General features: G+C 32.5%; 1 protein-coding gene across 1 annotated transcript; it reads left to right on the top strand.

Annotated features, from left to right (window-relative positions):
- The first annotated feature begins 9,792 nt into the window (after nucleotides 1-9,792).
- Nucleotides 9,793-13,010, top strand: LOC136341354 (kappaPI-actitoxin-Avd3a-like). Its single transcript, XM_066286232.1, has 2 exons — nucleotides 9,793-10,115; nucleotides 12,426-13,010. Exons 1-2 carry the CDS (start codon nucleotides 10,013-10,015, stop codon nucleotides 12,602-12,604), a joined length of 282 nt encoding a protein of 93 aa, XP_066142329.1. The 5' UTR covers nucleotides 9,793-10,012; the 3' UTR covers nucleotides 12,605-13,010.
- The last annotated feature ends 6,184 nt before the right edge of the window (nucleotides 13,011-19,194 follow it).

The following is a 19,194-nucleotide window of genomic DNA, read 5'->3' as shown; positions in this document are numbered from 1 at the left end:
CTGCTAAAATACAATAACGAAGCGACCAGCTATTTGAACCCATAAAACAAGCTTATCGCTAGAGCGCGACTAGGCATTCATTACGGAGAGCACATAGAGCTTAAATAGAGTTTCTGTGATTATGTTTATGTTCTGCGGATTAAGCTCGGTTCATTTGTATTTAAAGCTCTATATCATTCCGAGTTGAAACCGCATCACCATAAAGGGCGTATGCGGAATTGTTAGCTATGTCATCCATTTACCATTGGTAAAATAGTGCTTTTCCAACAAAGAATCACGAAGACCCCAACAAAATAATAAACACGATATGCCTACCCTATTGTCATAAACAGAGAAATAATATCATTAAAGACTGTATTGTGACTGTTAGTGCTCTCAGACAGCCGTAGGAACATGCCAAATGGGGTATCTCACAGATTTACTAAACTATCTTGTCTGTTTAGCCACTGAATTGGCCATGGGGATGAATGAGGGCTATTTTTCTATTAGGGTAGCTTTATTATATCCAGGATAATAGGGAAAAATTTCGTTTTCTATTAAACCAAACGCGTATGTGTATAGGTTTAAACGGATGAACCTGGAACTGAACAATGGAATCCAACGAGATGGTTTGTGAAATATATAATGAATTTGGAATATGTTTAATGGGACTGTATGAAATAACAGAGTTTTCCTTCTTTTTATTACGTTAATGTTTTTGTATGGTTTCAATGCTATATATCAATTTACAATTTTCTCTATACAAGGTGTTTCAGAAAAAATAGTACAAATGAACATTAGGTACAAGATGGTAAAAAGTAGAGCGATTTGGCTAAATTTGCCTTATGAAAAACTGCTTGTTTTTATTTTACAGGATGTTAAAATAGATTTTTCATCTTGTGGAATTCAACCGCTCTGAAAAAAAATTGGGTTTTCCAGAACGCAATGGGTTCAGAACGTAATTGAAAAAGGCTACAAACTCATTTCAACAATATTAACACTATTAACACGCATTATATGATGATATGACCAGATAAAAAAGATAATCAGAATACCTTATTTATTATCGGTTGAAATTAATCCAGAATAAAAGTAATGTGTTAGATTTTTGCTAATAAATATATAGAGGGCATATCAAAAAATTAAATATTTTTTTATAGAAAAAAAGTTTCCAAGCAATTATAATACACCGTAGAACCATAAATTCTAAATCTTTTATGAAGTTTCACTATTAAATCGCATTATTAAGTACTTTGCATACTGTGGTTTCTTTTTCTCAAGTTCATTCTATAATAATACACCTATGTTTTTCTCGTTAAATCTAATGATCCGTTAGCTACCTTACTCAAATTCAGAATTATTCGTTCACTAGTTGAATCAAAACAAACTAAACATTACGTTTCTCATTCCACGTACATCTCTTGCGCGCTACATAATTTTTCTAAAGCAAAATCATACTTTCACATTTTACTTTTAATTCATTTCAATAATAGTTCGTTTCATCGGCATAACAATAACTTAATGCTGGCTTAAAATCCTTATATGACTAATGTCAAAAACTACAGAATATGTATAAGAAAACTGTTACATTAATCTCCCACAAATCAGAAGCAATTATTATTTAATTACATGTAGCAAAAATGTGGATAAGAATATAACTGACATGTGTGACAAGCGGAGTGAGCGGTAAGATCCGCGTAACAGAGACACCGACATTGAAATTCTTAATAAAATCTAAAATACGCACATTGCTGTTTGGTTATTTATGGCAATAAATTAACTATTCTCTATAGTTTTTGTTAGATAACCTCTGAGCTTTGATAAATAAATTTTATAGATGATGATAGAAATTTGACAACTAATAATATCCCTTATGCAGCAATTACTGCCCTACTGCCTAATTAATCTTCAGTATGCGAGCATATAATGCACGTATTTGTTTAGAACGTGGTTACGTTCCCACGGAGTTAAAGAAAGGATGGCAGCCCACGCCCAGCAAACATTGATTAGCAAAAACAGTCCCCAAAAGCCTAATTGCTGGATTTTGTCCCTGTACATTTTTTACTATCATTCCTACTAGGTTTCGATACAGATACGCGGGCCTGATAAAAATGTAATATCAAATTCGAATATTAATACACATTAATTGCAACTTCGTTCCCTCGTCTTTTTTCAAAGAGATAAAAAACTCAAATTTGTATTTATTTGGGGCATAAATGTTTTAAAACTATAAATAACAAAAATTATGTTTATTTGAGAGATACAAAATGTGACTCACTTAGTACAATTTTTTGAAAAAAATTAATGCTTACGTGATTTTTTCCAAAATTGCGAATACGACATCATGAACGTTCGAGTTAAGAAGTTGATGAATTAATAAGAGAACGGCGAGCACCAAGAAAGTGTATTTACCATATATGTACATGGTGTCCGTGTCTGTAGCTAAATTTTTTATTTTTCCATTGAGATTTTTAAAATATTGGACAATTCCAAAATTACACTAGCTAGTAAATGCCGTAAGTTGGAATATATCCATTTTTCAGTACAATCATTTTAGCCTATATATGTTTAAAAAAAAAAGCTTTTATTCGAGATCAATCTGTAAGCCTGATTCTAAAGGAAAAAACTTTTAAAATATCTTTAATTTATGAATTTCAACTAAGACTTTGTCGTGATACATACCCTCAAAAATGACGAATAATTTTCCGTGAATAGTTTATATTCGAAAACCGTTTCATTACCGATTTGCAAAATGTCAAATTTTCTCATTTAAAAAATATTTCATAGCAACTTCGAGCTTTAAAATATCAAGTTGAAATTTTATACTTGCACTACTTTTTAAAAGCTACATAATTAAAATTCTCAAATCGTTAACGACATACACCAAGATGTTTTTTCAGCAGTCAAGATCCCTTTTACCACCCCCCTATTTTTTGTCAGATTTCATCGGTCACTTCCTTATTCACTCTAAATCCTCTGTTCAATTTAGAATATTTTTCACCCCTTTCCAAGTTTGTAACTGTGTTTCAGTTATCTAACAATCTACGTGAAAGCACACAAACTGCAATTGAGATGAAAAATGCCCTGTTATTGAATAGAGAAATATATCTAATCTACTTAAGGATTCTCTTTCATGCGCATTACCGTCTCGCGTGGCACGTATTCATCACGTCAAGTGCCCTTTGAATAAACAAGTGAAGACTTGGTGGACAGGCGAATATCGAGTTGGCCGACATGGCTTATCGTCGCTAATGACAGTTGAACAAATGGTTCTCCCTCCAATCAGGACGGCCGAAGAAAACATCTGCCGATCCCTTCGCTCTCTTCAATTTCATGGCCTTCTGCGCGATTTGACTTTAAATTATGTTATCGTGATTTGTTCCTGTACGTTACAGATTTTTTTTATGCATTAACTGACAAGTGATGCCTAGATTGAAGTAAATACATTAGCCTCCCCAGAAATCTGTAACCGTGGCTGTAACAGATTATCCGCACTAATGCGTAAACGACAAAATGACGACAACCACCGCTATGATCCCATTCTGAAAAATGTCCCCTGGGAAAGGCGTCACGTGTAAGAGACATTCGGGATCATTAGGAACGGTGTAAGCATCGCTTTCAATGAAACTCGCTCCACGGGGCTCAGCGAAATGGGTTTTTGACGCAACGCCCTCTTCATATTGTCAAATTGTGAGAATCATCGGGGATAAATTTATAATTCCCCAATGGTTTTGTACTGGATAAGAGCAGATAATTATTAGGCACTAATGTTAAGTTTTTTAGCACTAAAGAAATATGCAAAAATGTCTGATAACGTATGTTCTGCATTGCGGTTCAGCCATTCCCTACGTTTCATTACATCGGACAAAATGAGGCCGCCACGGGGCTTTTTGTCAGAATTATGGTCAGGCCAAAATTCACCTTCCATCTGTTACCAGACCGCATCGGCCATTAAAGACGCGAAACAGCCGTGAAAAAGTGTTGTAATTTTCTGCTTTCCCCTAAAAAACCGCAGTTAAGACTTCGGGGGATACGGTTTTTTTTGTTATTGTACATGCTGTATTTTGGGGTTCGGTGTTAATAAATGGGTGTATAGTAAGCATAACAAAGTCGCAAAAGAAGTATTTAAAGAAGAGCGATCATAAAACATATTGGAATATAGGCACCCTCCTAACGAACACGTGTATTAAAAGATTCTTCGACAAAATTGGTAAAATTTCTAAACACAATTTGAATATCGAAACTCAATTCATCACCTGTAGGCGAAATGTATCAAAATCAAGATTGAATTTCAAAATGAACTTATATACGATACGTATGCAGTAAAAAGCATTTATTTCAAAGCATCCTTGGTCGGGGAATTTTTTGATACACCTTTTCCACAAGGGCTTCCATCACCAGTGTTGTTTAAATACACTCTATTCTTTAAGATAATATTTTTATTGTCGTAGGAAATACACGGGAGGAACACAAAACCGACTAATTAAATCATGAACTGAAGAAATCTTAACTTTCGGTCACGGGAGATAGAAATAAACATTTTAAACTACCAAGCTGTCCATCATTTTTATTAGCTTCATTGAGGGTGTTGGTTTTTACGAAAAAAGGCAGATAAACAAGAAACTTGAAGAGCATTACTACTTGCATCAAAATACAAACTGACAAAACACGTTAAAATTTAAATGAATATAATAATAATCTATTAAAAATTTGAAATCTTAAAATTTATTAAAACATTGACATATTATAAAAGAGAAGAGTTTGGTTTTGGTAAAATAAAATTGAGGATGACAATGACAATGAAATCTTATAAACTGTGGATGTTTCTTCTTTTAGATCAATCTTCCTTAAAGCTTTCAAAATGTAAACAGAATAGATAGAACTGGAATATCACTTTCATTTAATACAGAAAACTGACAAAATTCTATTTCTTTATTAATGATTCCAAGTTGTGTTGACCTGAACTGCAAACTTTTTTTTTATTTGTCCTCGTTTTTTACACTCTCCTTCAGGTCATCTTTATTTTTCTTAATTATTATAACAAAAATGCCTATTTGCAAAATTCGATTTATTATTGAATTAAAAGAGAACTTCAGTTCCATATTAGTTAATTTATTGTCTGACAATAGTATTTTTCCATTCCTTTTATCGTAAAGAAATAATTTTTTAGAGAAATATTTAGCTGAACTGTTATATATTTTATTATATATGGTTTTCTTAATCATATTCGTTGTTTCTAGGTCACCCTGTAGAAAATATCCTCTTTTCTACCCTCAACAGAATACCACTTCAGTTCAAACTGGAACAAGTCCACTTAACATTATTTCCTTCCAATAAATCATATCCTAGAAAGATATACTTCTTCCTTTTCATCTACCGCAGTTCGGCTCCCTTTACCTACATTTTCGGATCCTTTTATGGACCTTAGACCACAAAAAAGCCACAGAATTACCAGACCCCCGGGCCAACCGAATATGGCAGACCGCTCACGCCTCTCGTGATTGGTCCATGCGAATGAACAGCTGCAACTATTATTAAGAAGGGCCGATAATGGAGACCGGTCCTATGTAGGTAGCCCTTTTAGGGTTCGTGATTATGGGATTTGCTTTTCACTGAAATATAAACCGTTTATTTATATACTTATCCAGTGGTGCAATTATATATAGAAACTCTAGGAATCAACGGTATGTTTAGATTAAAATAAGAACAAGTTTGACGTTTCATTTATGGTAATTTAAAGAATGGCAATTGAAGGACGTTTAGTTACAACATCGAAACAGGCTTCCATCGTTCTGGTTTTTTTCATTTTAATAGTTCCACAATTCAACAATTACGCTCCATATCCGTGAGAAACAAGTCTTGCGAAACAAAAACCTTCAACTGCGGTTTCTCTATCTGGCCTCTGCTTTTGATCTGTCACTAAATCTTCTAAATGTTTATATCCCATCTCATTTTTTCAATTTCCTTGAAAACTCTATCGTCATTACAAGCAACCCAGCAATTAGCTCTTTGGACCGTTCATTTTCTTATATCAATTCATTCGAAGATAGTCGAGCGTGACTGATTCGAAGATTGAGTGAAATGAAGCGAAACAGATTATTCTGTTATTATTTGATATTCACGTCAAGTGATTTTTTTTCGATTAATATCAGGGGCGGAGAGTACGTTAAACCTAATGGGTTTCACTGTGTACTTTATGATTTCTTGATTTCACGAAACCAAATTGGAAGGCCAGTGTTGATTAACAAAAACGTGTCTAACGATAAAATTTATTTTCCACTATTAAGTTTAATTATTAAAGACTAAGAATCTTGTGGGCAGTATTTAGTAAATAAATAAAATTTTGCTACCTTCAGTAGAACTTAGGAGTAACCAGAAAGTGCATGTTTGTAACTAGACCGTAACGAAGATGATACTCAAGCGTATTATGCAGTTAATACTGAATGTAAAAGTTTAGTTCGGATGAACATAAATGTAGAAGAGTTTAATGGTAAGTCCACAAAAGGAATAGAGCGTTGAAGTAGAAATGGAAAGAGAATGTTGAGCAACACAAAGACACGCGTTTCTACTTACTAACCTGATCACATTTAACAACAGTGTCCCTACTCTAACTATTCATATAACCTTTCTCGTTCGCCTTTATAGGAAATTTCAAAATAACCTATAAATCTAAATCCTTTTCTCTCTACCTTGACCATCAACCTAATAATTGTAGCATGACAGAGCAATTTATGAGAGGTACCACCCGCGTGATGGTTCGTTCACGCACTTCAAAACCACGTATTTTGACTTTTTAGCGATAGGTAAGCGGTCCTTTTGTCGGTAAACTTGAAAATAAGGATAAACCTCCGGTTACCTGACGTGTTTTGTATCGGGCCGTTTAAGTCGCACTCTTTAATTTATTTATTTTGAAAGTTATCCGGTCAGAAACGACCATTAGGCCCTTTGTGGCCTGCGAGATGTCAAAACACGACTCGAAAGCTGTTATTTATTTCGAATCTTTCGGTCCGGTAAAATTATCGGTCTAAATTTGAATAATTATGTACAGGAAAGAGTTTAATTACTACGTGGTACGTCAGGATTATTTTCTTCGTATACTCACTTTGGAACAAAGCAATAAATCTAGAGAAATAGTAAAATTTAGTTCTCCCCCATCTTCCCACCGCACATATAAACGATATAAATCACAAAACATGCCAGCCCATTACTCACACCCGTCTCGATGTAATAAAGGGAAAAGTTTCCAATAACTCGTGAAATTGTGCGGGATATATAGGAAAATATAAGAAAATATAAGTAAAATTTGCACGAAATGTGCAGAACCATCTCCTGGACCGCCCTATCTTGTCCATGCCACAGATGCGGATAAGTGGCCCCATAAATCTTAGACCGAATCGTCGCCCGGTGTCGGTAATTCCTGTTTCGAAATAAAATATTGAAGATGGGAGATTTTATATTTTTGGAAAGTGGAACACTTTTATTGGTTAGGATCTCGGCGTTGGCATTGGTCCATATATGAGAGAGCAAATTGTATGAGAATTTGCAATTTCAGAGCCTGCGTTTTGTAACATAAATTTTCACCCAGGATATTTTTTCTACAATAATTTCTCTTGGGGCGTTTGCTCCTAAGCAGGGAATTTTCTTAACTACATATTAAATGAAGCTTTTCCAATCGGGACTTCATTCGGTACCTACCATGGGCATCACGAAATGGTACGGTTTCGTTTAAATGGATTCGTACAAATTTTCAAACGAAAATAACAATGGATTTTTCCTATGAATAAATAATACATTACATTTACCTCAATTGAGCCAATATCCGACATTTAAAATAGTATGTCCTTCATTCTAGTATAACGTTTGTCAATGTTAAGTGTAATTGTCACTATAGCGTAATGTTCATTATATAATATCTGTGCCATACCATAGCCATATCAAACACCTTTTAAGACTGAATCATCTTCGAAAAGAACTATGAAAAAAAAATAGAAAAAAATTTAGTTAGTTCTTTATGAGCGAATCTAAAAAAAAATTGATTAAAACAGGAAAAATGAAAAAATTATGAGGTAACACTTTTTAAACCAAGAAAAAAAATAATAAGTAATCACTGAAGCTTATTTTCTTTATAGAAGATCAGTAGATATACATATTGTGTAGAATGTTGAAAATTATTGAAAAAATTCCAATTCACTTAGGTTAATTAAATATAATAAAAGATCAGTTAAATGATATATTTGAAAATATTGAAAATGTTCGAGTCAGTTTAAGCTATCTCAGGCCGTACTATAGTGTGTTTACACTGCAAAAAAGAATTTAAAAAAATCTAGTTTTGGTAAGATCGAATCATTGGGAAATCACAATATAAAAGTTGAGTTCATGTACTGATCAAATGCTGATCCATAAACGAAAATTTCCTCGAAATATTTATTTTAATTGACAAATCGAATATTCCTGTTGCCATCATCACAAAAAGTTGATTTGTGCATACAATAATTCAACACGAAAATTAAGCACAAAAGTGGAAACGATGCGAAGAAAAAAAAGAGGAACATATATCTTCAAAACATGTATAGACATTTGCAGATATTGATATTGTAGATAAGAAATATGGAGGTTTACTTTTGGAGTAGGTTTCAGCCGAAAAGGAGCATGACGCTTTTCTCCTCCAAGTGTTGCTCCTTGCCCAAAATGTATCAAATTTCCCTTATCGGTGCAGATATTATATGTACATGATTGTTTGTGAAACGATGAAAATTTTGTTCTGTAGGTTTTTGCAAACTTGTTTCCAAAACGCTTCGACTCCATTCCAGTGAAAAAAATCTTTATAGGTTTATCAAACCGATGTAAGGTGTAGAATACATTCTCCATAGTTTCGAAACCATTACCGGCCATTTGCTATTGCTACTTGCCTTATTGCTTTAAAATTTAACTTTCATACCTAAGACAAGTTTTATTCCCATAATAAGCACACCCATTTCCCATATTAATCGTTTATTGAAACATGGCAGTTCCAAGATAAACCCATTAAAAACGTAATAACTGTCATTAAAACTCCATTTGGCGGGCAGACTAATAAAGAGGTTGAGTATGTATACCTTCGTGATCTTGCGCAGAGCACGCTATGTTACTTGGCTAATAATAATTCCCAAATTGGTTTATCATCACGATGCCCGGCTTTCTCGGTTTTGGGAGACATCGTCTTGAATGTATTATATAGGAGGATGGAGGTAATTTTAGCCCCATTAAGACCGAGGTACTTTAAAATGCATTATAATTGTTGAATATTTAAAGGAAGCATTTGGGTTAGTTTTAATGGGTGCAATTCCCAAAGATTATTCTATGAATTTTTCAGTTTACAGAGTTTATTATTTGTTAGTGAGGACTGAAACAAAACAAAGAGCATCTATTCCCTTGCTTCATTTAAATGCGCGAGTGTTGTTTTTCTCTTTTAGTAAATGATTTAGAACAAACGAAAATCAATAGTAAGTGCCAAAGAATTTCACTAAGTCAATAGAGTCACCATCTACTTACACAATAGTGGATTCGTCTAAAGCGAGCAATCAGTCGACGACATGGAATATATGTCCTGAGCTAACATACATGCCCTCATAATTTGCGCAAAAACAGATAATTCCTTATTAAATTAACATTGAATGCAAATTTGCAATCAGAACATAAAATCCTCGGAGGGTGATTAAAGAGGCCCACTATCATGAAGTATTGCTAATTTTATACATATTTTTTTAAATCCTAACTTTTCCTTTCAGAATACTATTTATATTGTTGTATGTACGCATGTTATCTCACATATTGCTCGGTAGCCCAAATAAATTCAAGATAGTATGTTCTGTAATTAACATTAGAAGCTACTATAATTTGCAATGCATATTTCATGTTGGTTGATAAGTTTAAATTTAAATTTATAATTCCAAAATTAAAGCATAACGCGTACCTCATATATTGCTAGCATTGGCAATAACTGGTCTATAACCTCAGTAATTCTAAGCCAGAAGATTGTGTTTGTAACTTGACGATGTTTTTTAAGTTTGTGGCAGTTCTTTTGGTTGTATTATGCCATCTTCTTCCTACCCAAGGAGCAGTTACAGTAGCTGAAATACAACCTTTTCGAGAGACAGGTAAGACTTCAAAATATATGTACATGATATCAAGTCTCCTTAAAGTCTAAATTTGATGTTCTTAGTTTTAACTTTACAGAGGAAATTGATCTCTATTTTGTCTCAAAATTGTTCATAAATAGCTTTAAGAAATTGATTTTAAAAAACTGGAAATTTGTCCAACAAAACGAGTTAACAAAGTGGATAAGATAGCTCCTTCCAAAAAATTTTTAGGACACCAACGATATTTGAATGTAGTATAAAGAGTGAACATTAAAAAAAAACTTGAGTAGCTGTTAAAATATCAGACATATCCTATATAGATTCATCGATTATCTATTTTAGTTGTCAGATGTTTCACGTTAATAATAAATGGATGATGCACGGTAAATAGTAAATGGCATCACCTACTGAAAAGTATTTTTAATAATCAGTGGTTACACCAAATTTATTTGTGATTATACTTTATTAATTTACTAGTTCTTTTTAAATAAAATATATACCACTCTACTCAACTTCTTGTGCAAAGGCGAACGACTTTACAACTAGAAAATTCTGTAAATATCCCAATAATTTGGAAGATGACCATGCTTCTCGTTTCTTACTGTATAATTATAGAAAATTCTTTAAATCACTCCAATTAATATGATTGTTTATGTTGTTGTCCTTGGTACTATTTCATCGATTGATTTTTAACATTTCATATCAGAACATGGTGAATGAAAACAAAACCAAAATACGTATTAATATTGACAAATAAAAATGATAAGTACTATTTTCCTTTGACCCAAATCTTGACCGTATATAGATTAAATGGTGGTTATATTATTGAAATTTATTATCATAATGTTAATTTGAGAACATCTATAAAAATTGTTACATTATAAGAAACGTTATAGCGTCGTAGAGGTAGATCTTCGAGATATTATGAGACCCCTTGGTATAATTGAGAGGAGTTCCATCCACCTTGTATCACTAATTTCGAAGGCATAGAAGGTTTATCAAAAATTAATTATTTTGAGCAATATTAAAAACCATTTTTGCACATACATTTGTAGAATAGAGTGACAATGATAGAATATTCGTGTAGAAACTGTAATATGTAGCACATGGTTTTTATAAAATTTGTGAAATATCTTATTTTTTCCTAACCAGCTGAAGTCACGCTAACTCCTAGGACAAAACACAAATATTACTCAATCAAGCTAATTACAACTAAACTTGCCAGAATTTCAATGTAAATTATAACCTATTTAGCAAAAACTGAATCAATTTATAAATTTTTAACAAAAAATAATTTGATAGCGTTAAAAAGGCCCTATTCATTCTCTTGTTATCAGAGAAGATTTCGAACTTCATATTCAGTTCGCGAGGTGTTTGAAAGGAGTTACATATATTTTCGAAATGAATTATGATTTTTTATACCTGTTTTTACTACAAATTGATCATAAAAAATTTTGTTCTTTTGAAAAAGAAAAATTAAATCTAATAATCGAGTGAGTTAATAATACAGGGCTCCCGCATTAAAAAGTATTAATCAGGAAAATGTAACTAAACTGAAAATTATTGTTACCTGAGAATCACCAAACAGCGATCCAGTTATTCAATGAAAATATGCGATTCTTTATAATCTCATCAACTGTCCTAGCAAAATTGAAAAGTTTGATAAATAGGCCAATGAAGACAAATTTTAAAAAGAAGCACTTGAAAATGAAGTTCAAGACTAATTTAATCGTAATGCTTAAGTAATACAAGGAGGTTCTTATCTAGATAGAGAAATTCACATATCCATTATACGGATCGAAAGAGATGTAATCTCTTCCTCAAGTTCACTGAAGAACTTTCATTCAGTTCGTTTAGAATGAAAGTTCTTAAAATGAATAAACAACTCTTCTTTAGTTTAAATAGAGTGGCCTAGAGTTTTTAGGCACATAAATGCCTATTATGTGGTAAGGAATGCACATGATAGAGCTCTGAATTATAATAGCTTTATTTAAACGTAAAGCAGTAAAATATTGCTGAGGCTTATATGTATTTAAAACATCATCTTCTTAAGTCTCGAGAGCTGACCGTAAGCTTAGTAGGACCATGGCATTATAATCTGATTTATCTAGAGATCAGAACTGTAACTTATAATTCAAACAAATGAAATAAATATAAACCCACCAAAGAAACTTCATTATATAAATATTAGGAATAATGTTCTATTGCAATATTCGACGAATAGATAAATAAAACTGTATAATATTAATTTTGGCAATAATAAGCACTATTTTTGAGATCGTGATTAAAAATTAAAAAATTACCAATATTTTTCAAATTTTGTTTCAGATTGCGATCAACCTCATACATGGGGCCCAATAAACTGCCAGGCCTACATTGAAATCTATCATTGGAACAACTCGGTTAAAAGATGTGAAAAGGCCGTGTATGGTGGATGTAGAGCAACAGCCAACAATTTCGAGAATCTGCAAACTTGCGAAAATACCGCTCATCGTATATGCTCATAATGTCTCATAATATTTTAACTTCTAATAATGATATTTTAAATGACTATTAATAATTAACTTTAAATTAACCTAATTTTTGAAGAAAGCACGAAATCGATGTGCATCAATACAAAAATAAAATCGAAATTTCAATGATAAATTGGGTGATGTTATTGCTCCGCGATCGTCAGGCCACGACCATTCATTCATTAATTTCTTTTGAGTTCAATGAAGTTCCGACAAAGAACCGTGACACAAAAAAGTCTCGCACTTGATTAAAACACTGTAAATTCAAAATAATTAGTCAAAAGTTCTCAACCGCAAGTTATCACTTCGATTCCATTGATGTTGTTCCGATCAATGAAAAAGTCATCACTCCATTTCATGTCCAAAATGATACTAGAAATACATTTTGTTTTTAAAATAATTCATCAGATTTTTTGTTTGATTACGTTGTAGCCTTTAATTTACGCGATGTTGCATACATTCGTGTCGATTTTTCTTCTTTTAGGTAGATCCAAGTGTTATTATCGGAATCAATGAAAAAAAAAAGAAAAAATTGGCTAAATCCTTTGTTTCCATAAGAAATATGCATTGTGTAAAATCAGGAGTATGTTGACGTACTGATCCTAAGGCTCAGTTTTTGAAATTGCTGGTAACGGCAAGATCATTTCTATAGAATCGACGAATTTTGTCATTTCATAGAAATCATTTTGCCGGCAAAGTTATCAGACAGTTTATGGAGTTAACATTACTAAGGGTCAAATGATTAATGCTTTATCAAGTTGAATACCAAATAAATTTTCATAGAAATCAAAAGTCTGGTCAATATCCAGGCTCAAGTTTATGGCGATTGATTAGTAACATTTACGATTTGACCATTAATCTGAATTTTATAATTTTACTTCGTGATTTAAAAGGATACACATTTCGAAATTCTCTATAGAAACACAAATTTCGAGTGCAAGATATCAAAAGTTTCTAAATTTGGTCTATCAAAATTGGGAATTTTGAGGGTATATTTCGTGGCCAAAAATTTAGCGGTCTAAGAACAAAAAATTATAAGTATCCGGACAAGAAAATAAATTCCGAGATTTAAATTGAAGATGCAAAATTCCAGAAAATTCAAATAAAAATATAATTGCTTTGTCTATATTTCTGGGATTCATTATAATCCTAGAGAATATTTTCATTTTAAAACTATTATAGTTGCCCAACCTAGCCGCCACTGTACTGAAATTGGATATGTTACAGTTTCCGAGATATCAACGGTGTCGCTCAAACTTGAACCATCTTATAACTATAAATTTCTGATGGAGAACTTTCAAATTATTTTCAACTCATTGGCGATCCAAACGTTAAGAGGTTGGCTGAGAAATTGTTCGATTTTAAAGGAATCGTTTTTGCATATTAAATTTCATTGAACTTATCCAATTGCCTAATTCGCCCGTATTCACCGAATTTATATACAATATACTATGAGTATGCTTATTTAATAATAGCAAATAGTGGCGAAACCTAAGGGGATAAATCTCACTTTTCTAAATATAATAGATCCCAAATCAAAACGGACCACCAAGCCACAAAGGCCAGCGGCTGTATTTACCAACGACTTTTAAAAAGTTAAAACGATTAGTCCGCTTTGACAACTTGCGGTAAACAAGGTTACACGATTGTAATGGTACCGATGTAAACATATATCACCTTTTTGTATTGCGACTTACGTCCAGGTATACCCTACAAAGGGCTCAGACCCCCTGTAGGGGCGGCGAGCGACCTCAAAAGATGCAAAGAAACCATCTGGGAAGACCTTGGACTGTGTTGACGGTGACATGAATTTGTGATACCTTCGAGTTTGCCTAAATCATAGAACCCGGAAACTCATAGAACCAATAAGGGGCAACTGATGTAAGTTCTGGCAAGGTTATCTGTAAGAGACATTTCCTGGTAACAGAAAGACTAGCGAATGATTTCCGTAGAAATTATTCTTTTGGTATCATTTAATTTAAGACGATATTATGAACTTGATACATTCTTTAACAGCAAGTTAGTTTCCACAGAAATCTGCTTTAGTGCTTCTTAGAAATTCCCTTGCAGTTTAACAACACACAATACATAACCACCATTCCTTCAGAACCTAAAAGATAAAAAACACTTTCTTCTACTAATGTGGAAAAGAAGTTAAGGCGTTACTTTCGCACGCATTGTTTTATATATATAAAGTGGCAATGATATTTATTCCCTCGCGGTGAATATTTTTGACATCTGCTCACCAAAAAGAATACCTCACGTCGCAAAATACTCGTACATATTGTTTCTCACTTTTGCGGAAAGTGTCTTTCTGCAAACTTCTTCTACTGTTTCCGCTAGCATTTACGTAGTGTTTTACTTTGCAATAACGCACTCACGCAAAAGCAAATATAATAAATTTGTATGTGAATGTGATTGAAAATTTGATAAGAAAAAAGGAGTAATCACGAATCTCTGCTAGTCCGTGAATTATCGCTATGGATCACCCTGTATATTAAAATCAACTCATTGACTTGTGAGAAATCTAACTTTGGTATTGAACAAAATTTTCGTGGTGTGTCAATTTTAACTTCAAGTACCCTCTAGTCATATTATTCTAAATTTCAGAATTCCCGATTGTCTAGTAACAAAATTTTAGCGATAAATTATATCTTGAAAAGTTAACTTGAAATTATTTATTATGTGATAATATCCAAATAATACTTGTTTCAATCACTTTACTTAAAACTTACTGTTGAAGAGGAAGTTAGAAAGACTAAACAAAGTTCGTGGAAAGATCGTACATAGGGGCACAATCCTAATCAGGCAATTAATCAATATGAAATATAATAAAACAGTCTCAAGTAACGACAACTAAATTTGAAGAATTCAGTCCCCAGTACCACCAATACCTCATTACGGTGAAACTTTAGAATGTTAACAATTGAGTAGCTACATTATTTAGGGTGTTCTCACAAAACTTGACAATTTTTTAACTTACAAGCACTAACAATTTAATTTATTAAATTAGGCATTCAAAATATTTTCTATTGCATCTTAAAAAACAAATCAATTCAAGAAATAGTTGCTGCTCTGCTGATGGTGAGACATAATTCCCATTCGGGTTTCCCAAGTAAGTTTTGTGCAGAACTTCCAAAGTCGTGCTAAAAAATTGACCACAAATAAAATTGAATGAGAGGAAATTCACAAACGAAGTAAAGGGCAAATGGATGTTAAAAAAGGGATGATTCTCCGTGGATGAACTATCAAGGGCCTCCTAAAAAGAACAAACAAGCGATTTCTGCGCAATGATACTACTGGTGCATTCGGAAATCTATAAATAGTATCATAACGTGAGTGTATGAAAACAACCTTTATAGCACGGGCGACATATTAACTGTACACCGCGCTTTGTAAGGCGCAAGAATATTAAAGGCTCCCCTTTACATGAATATTATACATATTATTTTTTCTTACAAATGCATGATAATACAAATAATTAAAGCTCTTCTGCGTCAAGAAGTATTTTCAATTTGTCAAAGTATTACATCGTAAAGACCGTTCTATGCTCGCTGTAACGTGCCGTAATCGTCGATTATGATACATGCATAACAAAATATATTATTAATTTGGCAAGCTTTTTTTTTCACACGTCAGCATTACTAAGCTTTCCAGGACCGTAATTTAAAAAGTTCTCGAGTTCTCAGACGTAATAATTGCAGGTTTTATAACAATTTTTCATGTTTATCCTTTTTTGTGTCCACAGTCGATCAGATAAGTTTTAGATTTCGGTAATCTGGTATTGAGTATGAGGAGTTTTCAAATTTTATTTTTCTTGAGACAAGTCAAGTCTCAACAGTCAAATTCTTTATTCAACTATTGTAATATTTTTCAATCGCACAACCAACGATTAACCTTGGATATTTATAGGAAGCTGGCGGTCCTAGGGAAGTTCAAATAAAAAAAACCGGGAGTTCTTTCAAAGAGTATAAGTAAAATGGGAACTCACGTGATCGTTTTAAAACTGTTGATCTAGTAAACAATTAGTCCTTTCATAATTGCAAGTTGAAATGAAAAAGTATTTCAAAAGTAAGTTACGTCCTCTAACTATTATGTAATCTATAACTTTTTCTATGTCAAATTTAATCCTCGAGTTATCCCGGACTATCATGATCGTGCTGCGCTAGTCCTCGTGAAGAATTAAACTACACTGGTTGATTGTTTTGCCAATTTGCAGAAGAGACCACCCAAGTGGAACGCATATTTGCGACATCGACGCTAAATTATATCATTAAACTGAATCCAAAGCTTTTCCTAAATGCCGTTTCGGTACGACCACTTTATATATGAATGTTGGAATTATCGTAAGTCATCATTCGCGAACATCATTTATTAAACCATGCACAAAGTGATCAATAAACATAACATACAGCTGGTTAAAGCAGCATTTTTTAAAATTTGTTCTTACTGAAATTTTTTTTAACCGTTTAGAAACTTCAAATTCATTGAAGTGTAGGTGTAGAGTTCATCTTTAAAGGAAGTCTAAGTAGTTGCTATGATTTTTTATAGGCAATAATAAATGACTCGGAATTAGTCAAAGTTTCTCTTTCCTCTTTAGTGTTTTCTGTCGACTCAATCTTATTCTTCAATCTCTTATAACATTCAATTGCCCCTACCCCAACACTTCCTCAGCCACCATTTGCGTTAACCGATTTTTTATTCAACAGTTCATCTTTTTGCCTCCCTCATTTATAATATTTACCTACTAACCTAGTTTATTAACGCATCATTAACTTTAAAGCCAAACTAGTTTCCATAAAGACAAATAATCATACATGAACAACGTTTCTATAGAAATTAGCATCGAGTTAAAGTTAACAGCGCATTAGTAAGGGAGTCCTACTCCGGTTTTTAAATCTCGGAAGACTGGATATTTGGAATTGAAGAAAAGTCATCTCGGTATAAAAAAAGGCACAATGCATTAAATATTTGATTATCCTCTTTAGATTTTAAGATTTATTTAACGCTTGAAAAATTACAAACTAGATAAATTATTAGGTTTAATTCCATTTTCACCCTTCTCGGCATGTCTCAATTGTTTCTAGACAATTTGGTGAAGTAGACGTCCTTGCAGTGTAGACACATAATATTTAGGTAGAGAGTAATTTTAGCTTCATTATATGCACATACATTAATTTTAAAAAATTTTCACATTTCAAATTTTGAATCATGATAACTCGAGCAGACGTGAGGTAAGTGTCTCGAAAAAGAGCTCAAATTAATCGACTTAAACAATTATATAAAACGTCGAAAACCGCTTATCAATATTTTTAAAATATCTGAAATACAGTACCATATTGGTCCTAAATCTTCGCGATTTTTTGGTATCGAAAATAACGGTTCGAAAAAAGTGCCTTTCTAAAGCTCCACAATCTCAATGGTGATATACGACATCAGTATAGGTATCAGATTTTTTTATTGTAATTCAGGAAATAAAATTCGACGTTGTTACATTCCAAGTGTTAACTATCTGTACCTTTTGGTTTAAGCCTAAACAATTTGTCAATTTTAACATTTCCAAAGGCAACTTTAGGGATGTCTAAGATTTTTAAAAATGAAATGTTATGTACATTACAAACGTATAATTAATAAAAATTTAAAATTCTGGATAATTTGATGGAGAACAATAAATGTATTAGATCACATATGAAATGTCAAGATTGATAAAAGTGTAATTTCCATTATACATACTAATTATAAACATGACGTATGAAATTTTAAGTGAGTATTACTACTAGAATAGCTTCGGCTTCGTTTTGGATTAATTTCTCTTGATATAAAAAATATATTTATTTTCGTGATCCTTGTTTCTTTTAGTATTATCCTCTACATTTAAATGATATTAATTGGTTTTACCTGGAAGTACTGAAATTCTTTTTTGTGAAAAAGTAGTATTGCATTTTATTACATTAATTGTTCTTTTTAATAATTGTTATTACAATTATAAGATTTCTTTAATAGTGATCGTTTAGTAACGAGCAATACGTCGTCTCATTTAATTTATTTATCAATAAAGAAGCATAAGACATTATTGACAGTCGCCTCTCAATATTAGCAGTTTTGAGAAACTTTTACATTACAGGTGCATTAAAGAAGACCTCGAGTTGTTAAAATTTCGTACTTCTGAATTAACTCATTGTGCATATGTTTCATTATGAAATTAAGCAACGAAAATTTCTAACTAGATATTAACTTTTTCAGCCTGTTGCCATCTATGAACTCCACTTCTAAACATTAGCAAAGTTACTTACTTTTATGTATCGCTATCTATGAACTCGGTTTCTAACTGTTAGCAAAGTTATATACTTTTATGCAGAGCCATCTATGAACTCTATACCTAAACATTAACAAAGTAACATACTTTTCTGTAGCGCTACGTATGAACTCCATCCCAAACTGTTAGCAAAGTTACTTTTTTTTGTGTTCCTAGTACCCTCTGTGAACCCTTCTTGTGAACACCACCAGAGTTATTTTCACGTTAACTGTCCAAATAAATCGAATGACAATTATGACATTTGCATGTCAGTAATCGGACCGCGAAA

Source organism: Euwallacea fornicatus, chromosome 10 (assembly GCF_040115645.1).
Source record: "Euwallacea fornicatus isolate EFF26 chromosome 10, ASM4011564v1, whole genome shotgun sequence".
Taxonomy (NCBI): domain Eukaryota; kingdom Metazoa; phylum Arthropoda; class Insecta; order Coleoptera; family Curculionidae; genus Euwallacea; species Euwallacea fornicatus.
This window is presented reverse-complemented; position numbering and strand designations above follow the sequence as displayed.